Source organism: Vitis riparia, chromosome 8, assembly GCF_004353265.1.
Source record: "Vitis riparia cultivar Riparia Gloire de Montpellier isolate 1030 chromosome 8, EGFV_Vit.rip_1.0, whole genome shotgun sequence".
NCBI lineage: Eukaryota > Viridiplantae > Streptophyta > Magnoliopsida > Vitales > Vitaceae > Vitis > Vitis riparia.
The window spans coordinates 9,059,295-9,085,758 of NC_048438.1; the positions used below are offsets into that span (position 1 = coordinate 9,059,295).

Here is a 26,464-nt window from a genome sequence, read left to right on the forward strand (position 1 = left end):
TTCAAGAAGAGTAATTGATACAATTCTATTGTGTAGGGGAGCCATGTCTCATGCCATGATTTCTATTTGGTGAAAGGATTGGCACTTGGCACTACCTTTTAAAGTAGTTCCCATGGAAGTCTTCTTCATGATGTGCATTCTTTGATTTCTTGATTTGGGTCTATTTTTTTTTCTTGGAATTTAATTTAAGGTGATATTTTCGAGGAATTTTGGATATAATCATTATTTGTTTGGATCTCGTTTACATAAAATCAACTTATGCAACACACAACTACTTTCCCATTCTTTTACTTACATGTAAGCCACCATGCTATTACATTCCAACTCATTATCATTATGTATCTTTTGGTTTCCATAGGATAAGTAACGAGACATCAAAATTTCCTCAACTTATTAGTAGAGACCAAGTCTATCTTAAGTTTATAGGATGTGTTGGACCTTGTTAATAAGTAATTTGACCCTTGAACTCGTTTATTCTTTGTAGGCATTATCTTATTATTTCATTATAGGGTTTTTTTTTCCCTTAAAAATATAAAACAAAGTAAATGATAACTCTAAATTATAAATTAAACTTAATTTAAAACATAAAACACTTGTTTAAAATAAAGAGTCTTATCATTGAGTAAGGACACATGTGGAAAAAAAATACGTGTTCACAACTTTTCACTAACATCAAGCAACCATAATAAATAAGATATTTAGATATAGCAGGCAATTGAAAGAGAAATCTTTATCATATTCGTTCAATAAAGTTAGGTATAAGCATCATGAAAAAGAGTGGTTCCCCAAGTAATAGAAGCATGTGAGGCGCTAAACCATGACCATGAGGCAAAGGTGAGAGCTAAGATGTTGAAAGTGCTTCTATCCACTTTCCAGGTACATAGTCATAGAAAAACATATTTAAGGAAAATTGTCAAAAGATTATTTGCAGAAGGTATCATCAAGATGGAATTTGGACGAGTTGTGTTGGCCTAACTAGAATCCAACCCATCATTTGCATTGGTTATAATGACAACCACTTTTAATAGTGACGTTTGTATGGGGTTAAGCTCATGACCTCAATTTTGCTTGGGATTGAGTTCAGGGTTCAAACAATTTGACTCTAATCAAAACTTTATTAATTATTTCAATTATTTATAACTAGTATTATCATAATAATTATTATTTCATATTTTAAAAATAATTTTATAGAAAAAAAATATGAATCCTAATTATATTTTGTACTATTTCACCTTATCAAAAAAAAAAAAAATTATTTATCTATTATGATTACTTTAAATAGTTTAATTGTTTACCATTTTAATTTTTGTATATGACAAATCTTAGAAAAATATTACAAGCGATTCAACTCAATTCAAGTTGACATTTGATCCATATCACCCAATTAATATGATCAATCCACGTACAGCCTGATCCACTTGACCTCAAACATAACGCAATGCCAGATTGCAGGCTAGGATGGGACACAATCTAAATTAAGTATTAAGGTGACATTCAAAATGCAGGCAATGCTACAGAATCTTAAAAAATATTGGTTTCTAGGGCATACAAGAACGGTATATATTTAGGAGAGAGATTTAGGTGATTATGAATGAACCCACAATTCCCAACTATAGAAAAAGAATACAAACAGAAGCTTCCACCTGATTTTGATTATGGGGTAAATGAGTGGAAGGAATAATCCCACAACCTGACAAGAAAGAAAAGTCAGAAGCACATAAATTCGGATTTCGCAAAAGTGGACTGTGGTGGGTCTCACAAAGGAAAAAAACGCCCCGTGGAACGACATTGAACGCATCCTAATGTGCCTGTCTTCTTCAAAACTTTTTGATTTTTCCACACTTAATCTTCTTATCAATTAATATCGTCGAATTGAATACGCGGTTTGGCTGACTTTCGAGTCATGGGAACAGTTCTATTCTGTCATGCGTTTCCACATGCTTTACTTTTCGGTTTCTAGCTATCTTTGGAGACATTAATTGGGCGGAGGTCTCGGTCAAATTTGATGGCTGGAAATATGGATCATGGTCATTTCTACCTAAATTATAAGTCCTGAATGCTGTGTGCACCCAGAACTTTATTAGATTTCATGTACACTTCTAAAAAAGCAGCCCCTCTAACTAGTAGCCTTCAAAATTAAGGGTAGTATTCGAAGGTCATGACACAAGGCTCCAAACTATCATTTTCAAAATGCTTCAAGGGTATGTAATTGTGTCTTTATGGTATATACACACCATTCTCTGACATTCTAAAGTAATTGGCGAGCTTGTATATGATACACATAGTTGAGTTACAACTCCACAGTTACTCCTCTTGCACCACTGCCATAAGGGGATTGGGCTATTTCCCCAGAATACGATGACACGTGCCAATCTTGCTTTGTTGGGTCATGCTTTGTTGGGTCATACCTCTCTCCGTCACCCCAAAGGGCATACGCTTCCTCTCCATGGACAGCATCATCTCCTATAACCAGCTCCTCGTCTGGCATCCTCAAAGGTAGGAATAGCTTTATAGCTAGGAGAATCAGTGTGGTGATTACTATGTTCCAACCGATCACAAAAAGGGCTGCAACGATTTGCTTCATGAATTGCTTGCCACCATTCCCACCATAAAATGCACCCCTCGTATTGCTTTCTGGTTTTAAGAGCCTGCAAAGCGCTGGTTCTGCTAAGAGTCCAGTCAGGAGGCCACCCAACAGTCCCGCCACTGCATGCGTGTGAAATACACCTAGTGTGTCGTCAACCTACACACCATTGAGTGACATTATTAATATGGGTGCCTTGAAATTATCCTTCTAGCTACTGGGGCAACTAATCAAATTCTATGTTGATGATATGCAAATTTCAAGAGCAAATTTTGATTGAATGATCAAGGTTTCGCACAGGCCTCTTGGGGAATTTTGCATCAAATTGCTTAAATACATGCATATCACCTACAATTAATTACTTAATGAGACATTTTGCAGCTGCAAGCACAAAGCAAAGGGTGCTGCATCAATATGAAGGAAAAATGTATTATTTTCTGTACAGCACTTGATAAGGAGAATTACTCCTTGTCTTTTAGTTCAAAGGTTAAAATCTTTGAAGTCTCCAAAAAATGCACTTTGTTGGGTGGAGCAATTTGCATGTTCTCCACATTTTTATGCATGCAATTAGCCTCAACGTGTCCATACATAGTTTTTAACATCACAAAAGTGGAAAGGAACAAATACCATTATCCAACAGCTAGCCTTTCACCAATAATAATTGTAGTCATATATATCAGTTGGTCTTGGGGGCCTAAGTATGTCAATAGGTAGGCCACCTACCTGCCGTCTCCCTTTCCTCAAGATTGGAATTGGGATAGGAAAGCTGTGCAGACTAGCAGCCTAACACCTAGCAATTGAACAATTGTGTGGACATATGCACTAAAGGTATATGACGAAGAATATGTATAATATGTAGTAACAGTATGGAAATTAAAGGGCTGGGTGTGAAACAATACTATATACCTTTTGTAGTAATTTGGACTTTTTATGAAGGATCATCATGGACACCCATGGAATGCTGCCGGAAAGTATTCCCATCACTATTGCCGCCCAAGATTGCACTACGCCTAAAACCGCAACAACAACAGCATCCTTCATCAGTTCTATAGCTATGACAATTTTTCAGGTTAATATATGCCCTTTATAGTTGTTTCAAAATTACCTGCTCCTGGAGTAATGCAAACAAGGCCTGTCATCATTCCCTGAACAGCTCCGATCACGGATGGTTTCTTGAAGAAGATGACATCCAAAGAAGTCCATACAAGGAGGCTGGTTGCTGCACATATGTTTGTGTTGAGAACTGCTATTGAAGCAGCAATGTTAGCTGCATATGGCGCTCCGCCATTGAAACCTGACCAGCCCATCCATAGGAGCCCAGCACCCGCCAGCATCAGCAATACGTTGTTTGGAGGAAACCTCTCCCTATCACTCTTCAATCTGGGTCCGACCTGTACCAAACATTAGGCGAGTTTAGCAACTCCATGAGCGCTTTTTAAGAAAATGCTTAGGCGCATTCAGAACAAAGAACGGGTAAATTTGACTGAACCAATTCTCGAATATACAGTAGTACCCAATAAGCTGCAGTGAGACCAGCAATTCCTGAAGAGAGGTGGATGACATAACCTCCGGAGTAATCAATGACCCCCCACTGGTAGAGGAAGCCACCACCCCAAAGACTGAAGGCGCCAACAGTGTAGGAGAAGATGAGCCAAAGGGGCACAAAGGCCATCCATGCCTTAATGTTCATCCGACCAAGAACGGACCCAGCAAGCAGGATAAGCGTAATGGCCGCAAAAGTGAACTGAAAGTAGACAAGCGTGGCCATGGGATAGAAAGGCTCGCTGCCGGTCTCGGGCACAGCCGCTTGGCGGATGAGGTACTTCTGGCCCAAAGCTGGGGCACCCTTCCCCCAAAAAGGCAGGAGCTGGTCACCAAAGGCCATGCGGTAGCACACAAGAACCCAGCAAATGAGGACGGCCGCGAAGGCGTAGAGGGCCATGAAAGCTGAATTCACAGCCCATTTCTTCTTCACAATGCTTCCGTAAAGGATGACAAGGCCCGGAACGCTTTGGATGCTCACAAGGGTGGATGCAGTCATTTGCCATGCGTTGTCGCCCTTGTTTAGCCATTCAGGGACTGCTGGGAGGAGGGCGTCGTAGGCGCCTGTTGTTCCCATGGCTATGAGTTTGATGATGAGTTTCAAGTCAGAAAAACTGGCCTGATATCTATGCGAATGTTGATGGGGTGGGCGGCGAAAAAAGATAGTGTGAAAAGAGTTGAAGGGGCGGCGGCAGAGGTCGGAGGGTGGGAGGCGTGTTTGGGAAGGAAGCTTCGTTTGAAAGGGCCATGGCAGAGGACCGAGGATGCGGAATTCGTGTGAAAGTCTTCGGTCTAACATCGCACGTGACCATGGTCTATAGGCCATGACATTTCAACCAATTCTCATCTTCTTCTCCCCCTTCGTAAAGGATCAGTGCCCAATTTTCTTTTGTAGACTTTATTTTAAAAATACTTTATCATGTGGACAACTTTACCCTTTGTTTTATAATGCACTTGTCTCCTTTGTCTTTTTTCTTAATTTTTATTTTAATTTTAATTTTTAAACGTAGATAAGTGGCTGCTAAAATATTAAGTCAATGTTTGAAAATTCCATTATTGGGTGCTTAAAGTATTGATAAATTCTATTCTTAATATTTATCTAATCATCATAATGGAAAATGAGTTGTATATCTTAGTCGTTCCATCCTCGTTACAAGAAAAATATTATTACTTATTAAATATTTCTTATTTAAAATAATCGATGCTAATGGAATAGTTTTATAATCCGTCCTCATCCTATCCACTCTAATTATTTAAGTTTATGAGTGGGATGGATACGTCAGGGTGGATATGAGAATTTTTCATATTTGATCCATCTCATATAATTATTTTAAAAAATAATTATAATTTATAAATAAATATATGTTATAAATTTTTATAAATTTATTTTTAAATCAAATAAATTTAATTTAATTTATTATGCTAAAAAAATATTTTATTTATATACATCTTCTTACAAAGTGATGCAAGTCCTCAAAAATACTCACTTCATTATTATTCTTATTTAAATAATATTTAAAAAAAATTAAAATTATTCTAACCAAGTAACGAAATATTGAAAATTTGTTAATTTACAATTAAATTACTATGTTTTCTAATTAAAAAGTTTTAAAGCAAACTTTCTTTCTTCCTATCAATTAATCCCCTAGTGCAACTGATTTTGAAAATTCTATGAAATGGGGCCAATGTAATTATTGGCACCGACCATTTCCTGGAGGAGAGGGCATGTTTTAAATTCGTATCTAACTGAACTCAAGTTCAAGTCAAACCCTATTATTTATGTCACGCCACTGAGGCCTTTTCATAGAGGCAAATTAAGCGTCATCTCTTAGAAATTGCAAAGAAATCAAGAAAATGGATTACTTGTTGTACAAGGGTACATTTGCCAGGCTCCTTTCCTTATCATTATTGATCTCTTGAAACCATATGCAAGAAATTTTGCCACTCCTTTGTGACAACTTGATCTTGGTATTTGTCAATGCTTGTGTGTAGCCATGGTTTAGAACAAGAAGCCTCGGAAAATATCAAGAAAAGAAAAAAATAATTTATTTACTTATATTTGATTTTTATCATAAAAAAAAAATCAAATATAATTTAAATTAATAAAAAATTTATATGTTTTAAAATTATTTAATATTGATAAATAATATTTAAATAAGTAAAATGAGTTCAAATTAATATATAAAAATGATTAATTGATTTTAAATTTATTTATATTTTTTTTCTTCTGTTTCAAACTTTAGTTCTAAACAAGGATGAAAATATCGGTAATCACGGATATATCGGTACTTCGATTTTACGGATATATCGGCGGATATTTTGGAAAAAAATATTGGTACTTAAAATTGTTAAAAACTCATGAAAATATAAAGAAAACCTCATAATAATATGATTAGAAGTATAATAGACATTTTAAAGTTATTTTATTGAAAATTTTGATATATGTATAACATGATTTATCATATTTGATAATAATATCGTATGCATCGATAAAAATATGAATTTTATAAGTGTACATTTATTATTAAATTACATATAATATTATGATATTTGATTATAATATGTCTAATTTTAAAATATATATTAATATTAAAATATGATCCATTTAATTCAATTGTATTAAACAATATAAAATAAATTATAATATATATATATATATATATATATATATATATATATATATATATATAATTTTTTAATATTTAATTAATTATTAATGATATTAAAAACATTATGAAGAAAATTATATAATTTTTATATTTTTGGTAATTAATTAAAAGAAAATTTTTCTTTTAATTATAAAATAATTATAATTAATTTGCTCTTTAAAATATTCTTTTAACATTTTCTTTATATAATGACTTTAAGTATATATATGTTTAATACACTTTATATCATAAGAGCGAGTTAGCCCAGATGGCAAGAAGACTGACCCTCAAACCTTTTGGTTTGGGGTTCAAATCCCCTCGGAAGCAATTTGTTTGGGGAGGTGCTGTAGCGGGGACACTGTAGCACATTTGACTTTCACTGTAGCGCGTTGACCCGCGTTGACCAGGCGATATATCGAGGAAAAATCGCCGATATATCGCAATAAATAGCCGATTTCTCGAGATTTATCCGACACATGATATTTCGGCGATATATCGTCGAAATATCGCGATATTTTCCTTGTTGGTTCTAAAAGAGAAAATAGCATAAAATAATGGTCGCTACACTACCTATTACTTATATTAAATTTCGAGAATTTGTGTGACGGGATGCTTCAATCATTTTTTTTTTCACTTTATAAGAAAAGTTACTAACCACACTCACTTTTCATAAAATCATTGCTCAAGACTTTTAAAAGAAAATATTAAAGGATAGAGAAATTTTTTTTTAAAAATCTGGAAACTTGTATGGTGGGTTTTTCTTTTTTTAATTTAAAAAATACTATATTAATAAGTGGACAATTGAATGTAAAAACTTTCAAATTCATTAAGATGAACTACTCCATATCAAGATTTAGTTCAAGTGTGTGTTCTAACATGTGGATGTTGGATGAAGAACTTAGTTTTCACTACTCATCTCCTTCACCCTCTAATTGCCTCGTATGGGTGTAGATCACTTTATCATATTAAACACAAATGAGAATATAGTATCACTTCAATATGTTAAACAAAGGTTGTATTGGACTTTGGCACTAAGGGTCTCCAAAAAGCCCGTGGCCCACTTTAGGCCCGACCTGGCCCAAGCCCGTCGGGCCCGAGCCCGTTTTTGGGCGGGCCGGCCCGTAGGCCCGCCCCTTTAAAAAAAAACTACAAAAATAAAAAGTATTAAAAAAAATATTCATTTCAAAATTTTATTCATTGAATGTATAATTACATTTGAAAATGTGGGAAAAGTTTACATCACTACAAAATAAATACATCCCAACTAGGTTGGCATCTATTTATTTGTCAATCATCTGTATTTTTCAACCACAAAAAATAAAAATAAAAATATAATATACATTTAGTCAATATTTTTTGGCGGTGATGGCAAACTATCATGCATCCATGAAGATTTTAATAATTTTAAAGATTCCATATCGGCAAGCATCTCTGTTTCTCGAATGGAATCGTACATCATTTTATCTGCTATTTCCTAATCTTTCACACATATCCCTGCTTCAATAACATCTGGCGCTAAGTTGCATCGTTTTTTACTAACTACTCTTCCACCTGCACTAAAAGCAGCTTCTGATGTAACTGTACTCACAGGAACTATTAGTACATCATGAGCAATTATAGAAAGTACAAGATATTTGTGTTGATGTGATTTCCACCATATTAAAATATCAAAATCTTCTTGATCTTCAAATGAAATTATATCAGTATTAAGATATTTATCTAAATCAGATGTATTATTTGGAGAACTATTTGTTGTCTTTTTTCGACTTTTCAACATTTCTAGAGCTCCTTTATAAAAAGATGAGGAGTTTGTAGATGTAGGTGGTAATTTAATAGTATTAATATCATTACCATATTTTTCTTTATAATAGTTATATAAATTATATAATAATGAATTTATTTCATTTTTAATTTCTTCAATTTTTATTTGGTCATTAAAATAAATAATTGTTAACCATTCATCCAAAGCTTCAAATATCAATCTAGGGTCCACAATTAAAGCAATATAAAAAATTAAAGGTATTTCTCCCCAATATTTTCTAAATTTTTCTATCATTACAAATATTGTATCATTAAATATTTCAAAACTTAAATATTTTTGAAGTACAAGAAAAATATTAGTTATTTCGTAATAACTCGATTTGAAGTTGGATAATATACACCACAAAAAATGTTTGTTGAAGTATCAAAAATTTCAAAAAGATCTCTTAAAAGATCCGCAATATGCCAATCATAATCATTTAATGCATAAATATCTGCTTCACAATCATTGTTAATTAATTGTATTTCATATAATTCGACTACTTTTCTATATTTTGTAATATTTTGTAAAAGTTTATATGTGGAATTCCATCTAATGGCCATATCCAAATTTATATTTTTTCTTTTCATATTTAACATTTTGCAACAATAAAAAAATAATTCATGTTTTGCTTGAGAACTATTAATACTATATGCAATGCCTCTAATTTTTTCCAATGTACTATCAACATTTTTTAATCCATCCTTTACAATTAAATTTAAAATATGTGCACAACAACGCACATGAAATATTTTAGCATGATCTTCTTTTACTTGCCAATATAGTTTTAGTCTATGTATTGCTGCATCATTATTAGCAGCATTATCTAATGTTATTATCAATATTTTATCACGAATGCCTAAATCTATAATTTCATCATTTATTAAAGATGCTATATTTTTATCACTATGTGGAGCATTTATTAATTTAAATGAAATTATTCTTTTATTTAATTTCCATTCATTATCAATGTAGTGAGCAGTTATACATAAAAAACCAGTGTGAGTTAAAGATGTCCAAATATCAGATGTTAAACAAATATTTCCTTCAAAATTTGCAAAAAATTTTTTTAAAATTTCTTTTTGTGTATAAATTTTTTTCATAATATCTCTTTTAACTGTATTTCCAAACCAACCTTTAAATTGATGATTAATACCTCGTTGAATTGTTCCTGCAAAATCATGAGTTTCCATCATGTTGAAAGGTTGTTATGCTCTTATTATATAATCAATTATTTCTTCACGATAGTTAGATTCATCATAAGAAAATGTTTTTAAATTTCCACTTTCATTTTTACCTAATTGCATATAATTTCTAATATATACATTATTTTTAGTTTTACAATTTTCATGATGTCTTTTTTAAATGACTTGTGCCTGCATTTGAGCCACCAGTAAGAAATTTATTACAAATTTTACATTTTACTTTTATTTCTTTTTTATTATTTTCTAAAATTATTTCTATTCTATCAAAAAAATTCCATATATTTGAAGTAAATTTTTTGTTTGATGATATTTCATCACATGGACTAGATGAAGAAGCACTTGTCATATTATAATTATTGATAAAATATTATGCCAAAAATAATAAAGTAATAAATATAAAAAAAAATGTAACAAAAAAATAAAGTAGTAGGGGTGAAGTATGTTACTCAATTAGAGAACCGATGCAGAAATTCCTAGCAAATTTGAACTCTTGGAGCCACCAATGCTTGTTTTGCACCACCAACAATATTGTATAATTTGAGGGAAAAATAAAAGAATTTGAAATATTGTAGAATGTGAGAGAAATAGAGAGAATTTGATGAAAAAATGAAAATGAAGAAAATGTATTTATAGGAAGGTTAAAAAAAAAAAAAATCAAAATAATTGGCCATGTGACGGTTGGAGGCTTAGCTCTAATAGTCACATGGGCTGGAGCTAGGCTCCAACGGTCACATGGCTGTGACCGTTGGAGGCTTTAATTTTTTTTTAAAAAATAATATACTTTATTTTTATATACATATAACTAACTCAGTTAATAAACATAAAAAGAATGTAGTTTAGTTGGTTAGAGCCTTAAGGTTTAAGCATGAGGGGAGGGGTTCGAATCCCCCCCTCTCCCTTCCCTTGGTTTCATTTTGGCTTAAATAAAAAAGCCCGTCGGCCCAGCCTGGCCCGCCCACCAGCCCGCCAACCCGCGGGCTCATAGGTCGGGTCGCGGGCCTAGCATTTTAGCATGGCCCGGCCTGGCCCGTTGACCAGTCAACGGGCCCATAAGCCCGACCTGAGCTGGGCCGCGGGCCTCTTATTTATGGCCCGGCCCGGCCAGCCCGTTGGAGACCCCTATTTGGAACTCACTAGACTTTAGAAGTGTAGTGAGGAAAGCCGATTCTTTAATTTCATTACCTATGTTTAATAGTAGAGTATATTTAGTTTCATTGGTAGTAATATTGATGGAACATCTCTTCAATTTCAAATTTGATATTTATGTCATCATGATTTATCATTCTTCTCATCCATAGATTTAATTCAATATAGCATTATTTCCCATCCTTAATCTTTTAATTTATTGTCACCAAAATAGGTAAAAAGAAAGTGATAAAATACAGTGTTTTGAAAACTAGACCGGATTGGTTGGTCTAACTGTCAACAAAGTGGACCGTTCTAGGATTGAACAACAAATCATGATGTTGTTAAATATGTTATCATATTAAACACAAATGAGAATATAAGATCACTTCAACATGTTAAACAAAGGTTAATTTCATTACCTATGTTTAATAGTAAAGTACATTTAGTTTTATTGGCAATAATATTGGTAGGGCATCTCTTCAATTTCAAATTTGATATTTATGTCATCATGATTTGTTGTTCTTCTCATCCTTAGATTTAATTCAATATAACATCATTTCCTATCCTTAAGCTTTTAATTTCTTTTTACCAAATTTGAAAACCAAACCATTTCCCATCCTTGAGCTTTTATTTTCTTGTCACCAAATTTGAAAACCTTAAGCGTTTAATAGTAGAGTATATTTAGTTTCATTGGCAGTAATATTGGTGGAACATCTCTTCAATTTCAAATTTGATATTTTTTATGTCATCATGATTTATTGTTCTTCTCATCCTTAGATTTAATTCAATACAACATCATTTCCCATCCTTAAGCTTTTAATTAACCAGACCAGGAATTGAATTGTCATTAAACCATCTGACTTAGAGTGGACCATCCTGAAATTGAATTGTCATTAAACCATCTAACTTGGCGATCATACTGTTGAACTGAAAGGAATGCTAAATGGTCACATGGTGAGGGCCCAACCATTGTGCTATACAATTCCTTTGATGGATATATGTAACAATATATTATATTAATGCTCTTTGCAAATTTTTATAATATAAATAATTTAAACAAATATAAATATTTATATTGATGCTTATTTTTATAATAATTATTAACAATAAATATGAAAATAATATGAATTAATTAATATAATAATTTTTTAAATTTTAAAATAATAAAATGCATAGATATGTAGATAAAAATTATAAAATTAGATGTTATGATTTTCTTCTCATATTTAAATATTATACATATTCTATTTAATAAAATTTGACATATGAATACATTTATATTTATGTTTATCATTTAATTGACATATCAAATATAAAAAATGAAATGTTATAAATTTAATATTATATATATATATATATATATATATATATATATATATATATATATATATCTAAATTTCTTAAAATTATTTTTAATTTTAATAAAATATATATTATATATTTATGATATCACTGATTTGACCGTGATTCGACCATTGATCTAACTAGTGAATTCTAAATCCATAACTTTTCTGATTTAATGATTGATCCAATTCTGAAAACATTAGTATACTATACTGGTTATGTATTTCCATAAAATGAAAATGGAAGGGATTGTGACAACAAATATGCAAGGGACAATATATAAATTACATTAATATATCATTCAAACTATGAAACTGTAGTTGAGACTAAAACCTCTTCAGTCTTTTCTTTGGATTTCTTTTCCTTATAGGATATTTTTGTGTAGGTTATTATTCAAATTGAAGAAATCATGAAATGTGTATATGAAAGCAAAAAGCTGCTTTTATAGGATATTGAACATGATTTTATATATGTTTTGAGTGTAAGATTAATTAATCTAATAGAAGGGCCTGATTGACATTGCAGTTATGTTGAACAAATATTAAAGTGGGAATTCATTGTTTCTAATAACGAGCTTGAGGCATGATGAGCCATCATGACCCATTTTTCCTCTAAAAATTCGTCCACTTTAGATTATAAAGTAGATGATTGTTTGTTTCTAGAAGGTGAAATGAAAGCTATAATCTCAAAGGACCTAAAATAAAAGAGTAATTTGTAATTTTATATGATAAAAATTTAATTAAATATAAAATATTTTTTTCAAGATTTTCTTGATATTTGAAAAAAAAAAATGAATGAATGTCCATATAAAATAGAATTGTCCTTTAGTTAAGAAAATACCAAACAATATACAATTAGAGGATTAAAATGTAACTATTAATTTTAGATTTCAAATTGGTTTTGCAATTTAATATATACATATATGTATATCATGTTCAAAAGTAATTTTTTTTTGTTTGTTATGAATTCATTGGGAAGATGTTGATATTAGGCTTTGGGTCACCATTCAATGTGCAAATGCAAAGAAAATACATTTCACATGTATGCAAATATCTAAACAATGTTTGAAGTGGTTCGGTGTCAAAAGCAAACAAGTAAAATGAAGAAAGAAAACACTCAAATAGATTCATAATATGGTGGCTTTTACATGATTAGTACAATTAATACAAATGTTTTGTAAAATTAGAACAATTATCTTGTATAGCGCAAGTATGAAGATATTGAATTGAACATATGTGTGCTTGTGTGTCAAATAATGTTTTCCGATGGTTTTGTATGAATACAAATAATAAAATCAAGAAAATATTCAAAAAATTTACAATAGAGTGACTTGTATATAATTTATATAATTAGTATAAATACCTTATATATTTAACACAAATACCTTATACACTTAGTACAAATACTTTGTACATTATATACAAATGTGGAGGAAATGAATTTCACATTTGTGCATGTATGTCACACAATGTTGGTAGGTCACTACAAGAAAAAAGACCAACCTTTATCATTTTATGTTATAAGTCCTTATATCATTTTGGACTTATATGTCATCTATCGATCGTAAGGTCAAGGTAGGGGTATTAGCAAACTTGACATATAAATGTGCCCTCCTACTACCATGCATCCATGTGTCAATATAACCACTTTGTATTATTCATAACATGTCACGATTTGTGTTTAAATAGGTTATGACTTTTTTAAACATATCTCAAAATAAGTATCTTCTACCATAGATTATACATTGGAATTAGAAGCATATGTCATGATAGCCTTTGAGAAATTTAAAATTAAGCTTTTAATGTTGCAATGAAGTATGATGCAAAAGATAACCTGTTGGTATAATGAAAATTGTTGCTTAATTTAAACACTTACTACAAAATATACCCTATTGTCGTAAATAAAGCGTTATCTTTTTAACCATAACGCACCTTATAAATATATGCATTTAACTATTAAAAACATATGTGCATATATTGTGTCCATTTGAATTAAGTTGTCCTCCTTTTCAATATATAAACAAAATAATATATTTGAAAAATGAGTTAAACCAATTTTACTTTGAATAAAAAAAATTCCAAAAAATAATGTAAATCAAGTTCTTTCTATAGTATATACATTAAAAACGAAAACTCATACAAATGATAAAAAAACTACACAACCAAAATAATAGCTATACAAAAAAAAAAAAAAAATAATAATAATCCATACGTGTATACATCTTTAAATGTTTCTATGCACAAAAGGATCTTGAGTCTTTCACTAACTTGAAACCTCTAGTAATAAATAAATAATACTAATTAATTATTGGTTGAAGATGAAATCCATGTAAGAAAATCTTAGTGATTACGTAAATCTTTATTTTACCAAAATGAATTGTACAACAAAAAAATATTAGTAACCCGGATGTATATATACCATCTTGAGTGTTTCATTAGCTCAAACCTATACCAAAAAAAGAAAAAAAAAAGAAATAATATTAACTAATTATTGGTTCAAGATGAAATCCATCTAATGGAACCTTAATAATTATACAAACTTTCATCTTACCAAAATAACAATTGTACAAAACATTAATCATACATATTTGGAAATTTCTTTATAGAAAAGACTGACTTAAGCCTTTCACTAGCTAAACCTATACAAAATAAAATAAAAAAATTATATTTATTAATTATTGGTTCAAGATAAAATCCATCAATCTAATTATTCCTCAATAACCACAAAAGCTTTCATTTTACTAAAATAGCAATTGTACTATCAAAATATGAATAATCCAAATGTACATAATCTTGAAATCTCTCTACAAAAAACCATCTTGAGCCTTTCACTAACCTGAAACTTGTACCAAATAAAAGAAGTGAATGATATTAACTAATTATTGGTTCATGATGAAGTTCATCTAATAAAATTTAGTAACACGAAATTTCATCTTACCAAATAACAACTATATAATTAAAACATTAATAACTTAGATGCATATACATATTGAAATTTCACTATGCAAAAGGCCACTTGGAGGCTTTTACTAGCCTAGAACCTATAACAAAAATAAATAAATAAACACTATCAACTAAATATTAGTTGAAAATCAAATTCATTTAATGAAATCTTAGTAATTATAGAAACTTTCATCATACCAAAATTAAACCTATACAAACCAAAAGGAATACATCCAAATACATTACTTTATATAAATTTTATTGGTTCACGATGAAATTCATATAATAAAACTTAGTAACACAAACTTTCATCTTACCAAAATAACAACTATATAATCAAAATAGTAATAACTTAGATGTATATACATCTTGAAGTCTCATTATACAGAAGGCCACCTTGAGACTTTTACTAGCTTAAAACCTATAACAAAAAATAAGTAAATAAACACTTTCAACTAAATATTAGTTGAAAATCAAATGCATTTAATGAAATCTTAGTAACTATAGAAACTTTTATCACATCAAAATAAAACCTATACAAAAGAAAAGGAATACATCCAAATACATTATATATAAAATAAAGAGGCTTAATGCAAAATTAGTCCATCTACCCGTTGAAGTGAGAAAGTGTTGACAAAATCTACCCATTGTAATCTTAATAATGTTAACATAACAACATTGTAATTCCCGAATTTTTAGTGACACATCATATTTAGGGATCACAAAAGTTTTCCTAAAATTGTAAGTAAAATAGTAAAAAACAATGGTAAAGATTTACATGTCAACTTTTAATTGGAAGAAATTTTAGAAAAGTTGGTCAAAAGTTAATAGTTTGAAATTTTCGCCACATTAGATTTAAAAAGTAGGAATTTCAAAAATTAGATTTAAATTTGGAGAGAAATTTAACTAGCAAATGATTGAGATTAGATTTTAAAAAAACATTGAACAGTAAATATATTGTAAAAATTAATTTAATTATTACTAGATAATTATTAGAGATCCTTAGCAAGAAAAACATGATAAAATTTGTATTTTGATAAATTGTTAAAAAGAAATTGAATTTAACATGACAACGAATCAATTTAATTTTTATAGTTGGGATTGGACCTTGTAGAATTACAAAACATGAAACAAAATTAAATTAAGATTAAATATGTTATATGAATTTAGAAATTTATACAAAAAGGTAAATTAATTAAATATAAATATTATTATTTAGTAGGTTGAACTTTTGAAAGGTTGATTTAATTAAGGCATGATTGACAGATGAAGTGAGTTAAATTAATGTCATCCTAAAGGGTTAAAAATCTAATTATTATAAGTTAAAAGATTAAATAACTGACAGTTAGTGGATTACTAGTTAAAGTTAAGATATTGGAGAAAAAAAAAAAAAAATAGAAATAGAAGCTTAATCATGAGTATGGAAATGTTTTCATTGAATTGTAAGAGTGGGGAGAGGGACTAAGAATTCCTCGATTTATAAGTGTAGTTGATTCATTCCATTAATGAACTATTAACTAATTGTGAATTTCAAAATGAATCTAATTAAAATCTATGTATGAGAAAATAAATCAGAGTATTTAATAATAGGAAACTTAATTTTTAAGAAAGAAAACTTTAGGTGGTCATTAAGACCACTTTTAGTTCTAACAAGATTTTGATCACTAAGATAAGGGAAATAAAGAGGAAGTGACTTGAGAGTGCAAAAAGAAAGAAAAGAAGCAACAACAACAATAACAATAATAAAGTTGTCTTGCATAATACCCACGAATAAAATAGAGAAAAAAAATAAAAGGGAAAGGAAAAAAAAGAGAAAAAGGGAGGCAGATGGCAAAAGAAGAAGGGGAATAAAAAGAAAAAATAAAATAAAGAAGATGCAGTGAAAGCTGTGGGTTACCCACTACGAAAAGGCTTCATCTTGAGCCACTAAACATGCTCTAATTAGTGTGAAATTTTGAAGGGTTGTTCAATTAGTTGAGATGGACATTGCCACAATGTCGGATTTCAAATCCAATGGTTGGATTTTCAAATTTTGGTAGGTTGGCTTATTCTTAAAATTTTCATTTCATATATTTTGTTTTATAGAAAAATTTGAGGATGTTGTTAAAAACTAGATCTATTCATCATTGTGATATTTTGAAAGTGATTTTATATGTCTGATTATTCTTTTGATTTCTTTTAATGAATATATGAATTTTGGATTGATTTTAGTGGAAATAATACAAGAGGAAAATTTAATAATGTCTAGTTGATGATATAGTTTGTGTGAAAAAAAGGGATATTTGTGTGAAATATTAGAATTATTTGAATTGTATTGGGAAGATAAAATTGAAAATTTAGGATGATCATTTATATTACATATATTGAAACAATGAAAATTATTAGTGGGAAAACAAAATAGTGATAATTTAAATTGTAGAAATTTCAAGATGTCTAAATTGTGAAAAATGTTGGTGCATTGCTCTATGTAGTATATTGTATCGCCATATTCAATTTGCATCCATGGTTGTGTGTGAAGAAAAATAAGAAATGGTTGTATTAAATGGAAAAGAGAATGAAAAGACCTTAAAGAAGGAAAAAAAATGAAAATAAAAGGAATGAAGACCCAAAAAGAGGATGAATTAAAGAGGGAGTGAGATCCCTATCATGAAAGATACAAAAGTTTACCCTGGGAGAAGATTTTAAATGGAGAGTGTATTTGGGTATGGACGTATATTCTTCAGCGAAAGCTTGAGAATGATAGTACATTGCTTGATTGCCTATAAATGTTTGCATCTAGAAGAAAGATTTATATCAATTAATTGATTGATATCAATTGTAGGTTTGAATGTAACATTATTAGAAAATAAAATGATTTATTTATTTTGTAATCTTAGAAATGTTGGACATGATATATATGATTAAATAAGAGAAATGATAATCTAAATTGATTTAATTCTATATGGTTGGGGCTTCTTTTAATGTTATAATGCAAATGGAATATTATTGTTTGACATATGATGGTTTTGCATAAATTTAGAATTTTTTTTAGAGCTCTTTGGGTATAAGACAACTTATTAAGCAGTATGAAAATGCTCACCCTTTTTTTTTTCTCTAAAATTTTTAGATACATATATAGTTTATGAGGAACAACAAGAAGATTAGGGAGTATTCCACATAGTCCTAGAAAGTGAAGAACGATAGTAATGATTGTTCAAATCTTTTCATACTTTAAGTTTTTCTGATTGAAGTTGAAATGACTACCACACCTTGGAGTAGGTTTTGGAGCATGACAAACATATTCATATATAAAACTTTATAATACTTAGAAAATGTTATAGTTGAGTTCATAACTTCAAATTAAATACACTCAAACAAAAAATTATCTCACTTATCTCATCACATAATAACCACAATGAATCCCTCCATGTTGTTGATGACCCTATAAGGAACTCATGCATTACTAGAAAATGTGTACATAAATAATATGATAAAAATTCCATGACCCTAAGAATTTACAATAAAACCAAAGGTAAAAATCTTATATTTATACAACTAAAGTAATTTTCAACTTTAATAGAAATTAAAATATAACATGAATTTAAAACACACCCAAGTGAATTATAAAAATATTAAATATTTTCATTAATTCATCAAATTTAGGTTTTTGAGCATACCAATTGACTAATAATATACTTTTCCTTGTGGCTTACAAAATTGAAATATTAGTTTTTGCAATAAAAATGAAAGAAGTAATTCTCGCTATTGTAGAAAAGAAATTACAATTCAATGGAGAAATAGAAGATAATAGATCATAATTAATTCCAAAGTAAATTTGCAAATGTAATGCTTATTATTATTAAGAAAATAAAACTTGAAAATAGATTGAAAGATTTCCATGCTAGCTTTAAAATGAAATATAGAACTTTATCAATAGAGATAATACAATGTGAAGGATGAAGAGTCTTTCAAAAGATGCAAATGGAAGAAAAATAACATATCTATACTAAAGTAGGAACCTAAAAAACAAAAAGATATTAATAAAAACTAATAATAATAATGTAAGTCAAGGGTTAGAAACCTAAAAAATTCTAGAGTGAAGGCCCTCCTTATATTTGATAATGTATGCCTTCTTTGTCTTCAAATACCATAGTGACTATAATTAATCCATGTTTAGTTCCCTAGATCTATCAAAACTTCCCTTATAAGATGAGTATATATTTTTATAATTACATTTGCACAAACCTTTACCTACCAAGTAACCAATAAAGATTCAGTACAAGTGTCATCCCCTTTCTTAGACCCTCTAGAAGTACACCGTTCTCAACTTCCCATATGTTGCTTTTTCTTTTTTGTATCTTAATATAGTTTTAGAGTAAAACTTTTCCAAAATTATTAATTGTTTCTATTTGCAACATTATTTGTTCATAACTAGCAAAATTAATTATTTTAAAGTTCACATATTGTTCGCTTCTAAAGCACAAAGTACAAAGTACTTAATGAAGTTTATTTCTCATAATAAAATCTAAGTTCTTGCTGAGCCAATCATTAAGATCATCCAAGGGTTTTTTCCTAGTTATATAGGATTACGACCTTTTATTTAGAATAGAATGTAAAAACAACATAGTTCACTTGAAAAAAAAAATCTACTTATAAAAGGAAAGAACAAAAACCAAAAAAAAAAAAAAAAAAAAACAAAAAAAAAGGAAAAAGAAAAATTGAAAGAAAAATAAGTCAATTGATGTTTAGAGAAGTTGCATACTTCATTACATTCAATATACAAGTTAAAGATATAGGTAACCTATAATTCATACATACACAAATACTCATATTATTTATTAATTTAAACACAACCAATGTTTTGTTAATTCTTAATATTCATCTCGAGATTGAAATTGTCTTATTTGGAAAAACAAATTTTGCATTAGAGATTTCAAAAGATAGTATAGATTTTAAAAACTAGAAAATAATCAATCAAAAATTAATTAAAAGAGAGATGAAAAATCCTACCAAGTTGCAAAGATTAATTGAACTTATATGAAAAATTCAAAAGCCTTTTTTTTTTTTTCCTATCTTCATGTACTATTTAAATATATCAAATAGTTTAACAACTAGTGTGTTAAGACTCTAAAGTAATAAAAAATTAATAACCAATAGCTAATTTGCTTTTTATTTTATTTTATTTCTCATGTGATAAGAAATAATCTATTGAGAAAAGATGAAAATTTCCTATAATTATTTAAATAATCGAACAACCAAACATAGTAGAAAACATTTATAGAAGCTAACTATGATAAGGTGCAATAAGTAAATCCTTAATATGCAAAACTGACCAAAATTTATAGATTGAAGCAGCAAAAACCATGAGAATTTCCAAGTACAGTGGTTAAAATGACTCAAAGGTAAACTAACCAAAATTTGAAGATTGAAACAATCAAAACCTTAAGAATTTACAAGTGGTTAAGATGACTCAATGTAACACCCCAAATTAACTTCAGGGGTAAAACAATAAATTAAAATTAATTAATTAATTAAACTCATTAAGGGTAAAAGGGTCTTTTTTCAATTAATAGTTCTAGGTGTAAATTAGATTTTTTATTTTATTTTATTTTATTTTTTATTCATAAAACCCTATTAATAAAAAATTAGAGAATTGGAGAAGGTATGGCTGAAGTTTAAAGGTCTAGGATTTGAAGTTCAAATTTTTTCAGGTAAGATTCTAACCTTAGATTAATATATTAGATCCATTAGCTAGTTTTGAATACATTAAATATTTTTTAAAAAGTTTCAATTTAGATTAGGGCTAGTTTTTTTTTTTTTTTTTTAAATCAAAATATTGGAAACTTAAGATTATGGGTTCATTTATTGTTGGAAATTAGGAAATTTAAATTTTTAGATGAAAAAAAAAAGTGACTTTTAGACGCTGAAAGTGTGTTATAATAATAATAATAATAATAATAATAATAATAATGTAGGCTGTGCGTGTAGGTGTGTTAGGGTAAAGGAAAATAAATAATTAAATGAAGGACATGTGTTTCCCGAAGGGATGGAAGGAAGATATTGGAAATCAAGAAAATAATAATAATAATAATAATAGTAACAGTGGACGAAACTTTGTTTTCTTTAAGGATGAAAATATCAATAATTACGGATATATTGGTACTTCTATTTTACAGATATATCAGAGATATATTGACGGATATTTTGACACAAAATATCGGTGAAATTAAAATTGATCAGAAATTATAAAAATGTAAGAAAAACTCTTAAAAATAAAATTAGAAGTATAATAGAATTGTAATTGATATATATATATATATATATATATAATATATATATATATATATATATATATATATATATATAATATAATATAATTTATTATATTTGATAATAATATTGAATATGCTAATAACAAAAACATGAATTTCATAAGTATACATTTATTATTAAATTATATCAAATATTATTCGAAAATAATATTGTGATATTTGATTATAATATGTCCAATTTAAAAATATATTTAATATTAAAATTATAATTCATTTAATTCAATTGTATTAAATGATATAAAATAAATGATAATATATGTATAATTTTTAATACTTAATTAATATATTAATGATATTAAAAACACTAGGAAGAAAATTATCACGATAATTTTTATATTTTTGGTATTCAAATAGATGAAAAATTTTCATTTAATTATAAAATAATTATAACTAATTTGTTCTTTAAAACATTTTTTAAAAAAATTATGTTTATATATTAAATTTGAGTATATATATATTTGGTGCAAATTAAATTTTAAGGGGCAAACTTGCCCTAGTGGTTGGCACAACACATTGCATACCTTTTGGGGGGATTCGAGCCCCCGCAACAAAGAAAAATTAAACGAGATTCACCATCAATTATAAAAAAATTTAATCTTTGGTTTTCTTTGTATGGGTTTTTGTGTGTTGAAGATAAGTGGATGATGGGTTAGTTGGACATTGAATATGATAATAAATAAAATAATAATATTTAGTTCAAGTTAATAATAAGTTACTAGTATTAATGGTTTAATGCAATAAATGGGATAAGGGATTTAGTTAGAAATAATGATAATTTTATTTTTTGTGGTAAATAGTCACAACTTTTTGGAAAGATTATAACTTTTAAGAAAATTTGGAAACACACTTATTAAATTGCCATTGATTATAAAATTCAAAAAATATAAGTACCAAAAAAAATATCAATATAGGAATTTTATTTTAGGATTGTCAAACCTAAAATTTTATATAAATAGTAATAGTTATTTTTCTTATGTTATGTTATGTGAAAAACAAATTTTCCAAAATTATTTTTCTCCAAGGTTTTTGAGGACTTCTTTTAAGGTAAGGAAAATTAATACAAATTTTGTAAAAGAGAATATTTTTTTATATATATATGTTGTTTGAAATGTATAATTGTTATTTTTGCTTTTATGCATAGATCAAATATATTTTTGCATGGAAAATGTATTATAACATTTCTTTTGTTTATAACGAGACATATGAAGATATTCTACTTTTGTAAGTTTGAATAAATAAAACAAAGAATTTGACTCTGGTTGGCTTGACTCTTATTAATGGGATATAATAGTTGACCTTTATATTTTAATGGTGAGGAGTGTAATTGATTTGGACCCTAACTTTTAGGAGTTTGGTTAGAGATTACTACTACTATTAGTGTTTGGTTTCGTCCACCTTAAAAGGAACAAATTTGAGGTTAGCCACCCATTTATAAAGTTCCACTCAATTGGATATTATTTGTTATTTGATAACTAGAGTGAAAATAATTTAAAAGTATTTGATTTGAATTTGATATGAAATGATTTTCATATATATGAAAATATTTGGTTGAACAGTTTAAAATGTATTAACATGTTTGTACTCCAACGTTTTATGAAAATAATTATACATTATATCTCCTATTTGAAAGCATGAATGAAAATATTTGATCTTTGAAACTTCATTAATATTCTTTATTGGGCTTTGAGCTCATCCCCTTTGTTGATAATTTTTTTCAGGTACCTTCAGTTTGAGAGATAAGTGATGGTTAAGATAGAAAATTTGGCCTTATTAGGACATTTGTTTAAACCCTCTTTTTGGGACTTTGTTAAATGTAAAATTTGATTATTGTTAGTTGTTGTTTAAGTTTGAATTTGTTTGGACAAAAAATACTATGGTTGATAGGTTGGTTTAAAAGTTGAGATTTAAAGATTTTAATTAGGATTATCATGTATTTAAACTTTAATATTTGGATGTAAGAGAGATTTACAATCAACGAACTTCTTGCATGGTTAATCTTTTACCCCATTGTAGCAGGAGTAACCATGGTGGGGAAGGTTGCATTACCTTAACCCTATTATCTCAAGAAAGCATACTGCTGCTCCATTCCCCACCTACCACTCTAGGTAGTCTTCTTAGCTTTGTGACACTAAGACCATGTTTGGTATGTGAAAATACGAAGTGTGAATGAACATTTCATTTCTTTTCTTATCTATTCTCGTGTTTGTATAAATTAATAACAATGTGAATAGAATAAAAAAAATAATTTCAATAAAATTGAAATCTAATTTATAAGTGAGATTTCAATTGATTTTTGATAGAAGAAATTTTTATTCCCTCAATGTAGGAAATGATATAGAATATGTTAAAATTACTATTTTACCCCTTTATTTGCATTAGGCTTGTATAATTTTTTATGACCAATTTTTATCTATTGTGTAAATATTATTTTTTTAGTCTCATTGTTTAGTAAAAAAAAAGGTCTAAAAAAAATATTCTTTTAATATAAAATTAAAGAATTACTTTAAATTACATGTAAGGGTATTATTGTCATTTTTTAAATCCCACTCCCAGCCCATTGTTATCAAATATTAAAATAAAACAAATAATCATTTCAACCTTATATCCGTAAATACATCCAAATATAATAATTGGAACTGTCAAATTTATTTCTATTAAGAAAGAAATAGGAAGACATATGAAATGTTATTTCCATTCCCATTCCATGTAACAAACATAACCTAAGTTTATTCTGTCTTATTATCCTCCTTTTACATTGATTTCTAGCTTGCCCATTGGAAGGAAAGACTAGGAAGATCTCCCACCCTTGTTACTGGTGTTGTTGCATGAGATGAGTCGTTGTCCTGGGTGAGAGGGATGTTGGGCTTACTGTCCATCACTGTTCCAGGCCCAAGACCCTTGGTACCAACAATAAACATAGAAGATAATATACATTGATGGCTCTCAAGTTCGTCTAGATCTGAAAATTCTTTATTCATTGCGAGATACAACGCCCATTATTTGTAGTTTTTCGTTAGTTAGGCATAAGAATTTCAGTACATTGCAACAGACAGATGCTATGACTGCCACAAATTGGAAGATATATATTAACTATGGGACATTGTTCAAGGCCCTTTGTAGCTGCTGAAAATTAGGGAGATGTTCCGAGAAAGATGGAATTCGCTGGTAGACGATGGAGGCAGTTCGAATAAGAATGTTTGCAGTGAAGCCCCATATGAGGAAAATTCCTTGCTCTGATTCAAAATCAAAGAGATGGAGAGCATATTTCCACCCCATCCATTCTCTCTCTTCACATCTATGATTCTCTTCCTGCAGAAAATATCATCAATTCTATGTAAGAGGTTCCAAAGCTAATACAAGGCTTCGTTTTGAAGTATGGACTCTACATGTCACCTTGAGAAACATCTCTAGTGGCACGTCGAAGACAGCATCAACTTCATCAGTATTGGGTACAGGCTTGAAATCTTCTATCCTAGAAAGTAGACCGACAACAGGTACAACCCTGAGTTGGTGCTGCATCATCAAGAGTCAAGAATCATCAGCCCCTTGTTGGTTAAAAATAGAACATAGGAAAGGAATAATAGCAATTCACCAAACCAATTAACCCAAAACAGGGAAAAAAAAAAAAAAAAAAAAAAAAAGGAAGGAAAGGAAAAGGAAGAAGTACCTGGGAAATGAAAGGCTCAAGGTTTGCAACAACTTGAACCAAATTAGGATCCAAGCCAATCTCCTCCATGGCTTCTCTCAATGCTGTTGCAGTATCATCTGCATCACCTTCTTCCATCTTCCCTCCCGGAAATGCTACTTCTCCTATATCACATAAACAGGTTTCACATTACATGCTGCAATGTTGAATGAATCTGGAAGGTGATGCCATTATAGTATATAACCCCTTAATTAAATTTAATGCAATTTGTACCAAGTAACAAACAGAAACATTTTCCTTCTAGCGACTTTTAGACATACAATCTTAAATTGGCTTCAAATCAATCAGTTTCAGGACAGTTCACTAGTAACATTACCCGGGTGGGAAGACAGCTTCATGGACCTCTTGGTAAGAATGACTCGCAGCTCCCCTTCATCCCCTTCAAAGAGGCACACTAAGACAGCTGCTCTCCTCTCTCTACAGCACTTGACGCTGTATGAAAAAGGATCATCCTTAATGGCTGCCGGCTTCTCCATCCCTGGACTAACTGAGTTGCAGATAACATCAGCTTCATTACCTGGTTCTTCAACGACAGAAGGTGGTTTATAAACTTGAAGCTGCTTTGCCAGAACGCGAAGAGTTTGGCTACCCCAGTTCTCAAGGGATAAATAAATTTCACCCCCATCCATGAACGGAGAGGGTACAATGCCAGCCATTAAACAACTGAAGTTTGCAAAGCCATCGCACAAGCTTACCTAGCTTATAACAAAGCATATATAAACGTAAAGACAACTCACTTTTACAGATCGTTTAAATGTATTCACAGTGATCGACCAGTGGATTAAACAGTACCTATTAAAAAGTAATATGGAATTAGTGTACACTGAAAAGTATGGCACATGACAAAAACAAAGAAACAGGATGAAAACGGATCGGAAAATTTCATCTTTCATTCACTTTTATTAAAGTGAAATCAAAGTAAGATCCGACCTCATAATTACGAAGAAAAAAGTGGCTGCAATGTGTATGGAAGTTCATGCGTCTGCGGGTTAGAAAAACATATGTGCAGAGGAATAGAATCTTAAATCCATATGCAAGAATATGACTGCAACTTGAAAAGCATATAGTTGCTTAGAAGACCCGCTACTCTTTTTGGTCTTTAGATGCTGCTTTGGTTATCCTTGAGTTGGGTATTGGTGTTCCCTCTGCTGCCAAATGCTCCATTCGCTCACTTCTCAGAACAGATTAGAGTTTCGAAGATATAAAGGGCTGTTTATGTAATTAATTGTGTTCATCTCTCTAACCAAATTTTC

General features: G+C 29.5%; 2 protein-coding genes across 2 annotated transcripts; both read right to left on the reverse strand.

Moving 5' to 3' along the window:
* Nucleotides 1-1,590: 1,590 nt before the first annotated feature.
* On the reverse strand, nucleotides 1,591-4,972 carry LOC117921246 (ammonium transporter 2-like). The gene is made up of 4 exons (XM_034839084.1): nucleotides 4,098-4,972; nucleotides 3,690-3,975; nucleotides 3,491-3,594; nucleotides 1,591-2,743 (listed from the first exon to the last, which is right to left on the reverse strand). Exons 1-4 carry the CDS (start codon nucleotides 4,950-4,952, stop codon nucleotides 2,291-2,293), a joined length of 1,698 nt encoding a protein of 565 aa, XP_034694975.1. The 5' UTR covers nucleotides 4,953-4,972; the 3' UTR covers nucleotides 1,591-2,290.
* Nucleotides 4,973-24,438: 19,466 nt separating this feature from the next.
* LOC117920876 (nudix hydrolase 11-like) lies at nucleotides 24,439-25,937 on the reverse strand. The gene is made up of 4 exons (XM_034838548.1): nucleotides 25,528-25,937; nucleotides 25,173-25,315; nucleotides 24,899-25,018; nucleotides 24,439-24,814 (listed from the first exon to the last, which is right to left on the reverse strand). Exons 1-4 carry the CDS (start codon nucleotides 25,865-25,867, stop codon nucleotides 24,596-24,598), a joined length of 822 nt encoding a protein of 273 aa, XP_034694439.1. The 5' UTR covers nucleotides 25,868-25,937; the 3' UTR covers nucleotides 24,439-24,595.
* Between the last annotated feature and the right edge of the window lie 527 nt (nucleotides 25,938-26,464).

Excerpts from the sequence above, each read along its gene's own strand:
- LOC117921246 (XM_034839084.1), bottom strand. The coding sequence starts at position 4,952 with ATGGCCTATAGACCATGGTCACGTGCGATGTTAGACCGAAGACTTTCA. Across the intron at positions 3,595-3,689 it reads TTGCATTACTCCAGGAGCAG|GCGTAGTGCAATCTTGGGCG; the intron begins GTAATTTTGAAA and ends TTGCGGTTTTAG. Across the intron at positions 2,744-3,490 it reads AGTCCAAATTACTACAAAAG|GTTGACGACACACTAGGTGT; the intron begins GTATATAGTATT and ends AATGGTGTGTAG.
- LOC117920876 (XM_034838548.1), bottom strand. The coding sequence starts at position 25,867 with ATGGCTGGCATTGTACCCTCTCCGTTCATGGATGGGGGTGAAATTTAT. Across the intron at positions 25,316-25,527 it reads GAAGCTGTCTTCCCACCCGG|GAGAAGTAGCATTTCCGGGA; the intron begins GTAATGTTACTA and ends TATGTGATATAG. Across the intron at positions 25,019-25,172 it reads TTGAGCCTTTCATTTCCCAG|CACCAACTCAGGGTTGTACC; the intron begins GTACTTCTTCCT and ends TTGATGATGCAG.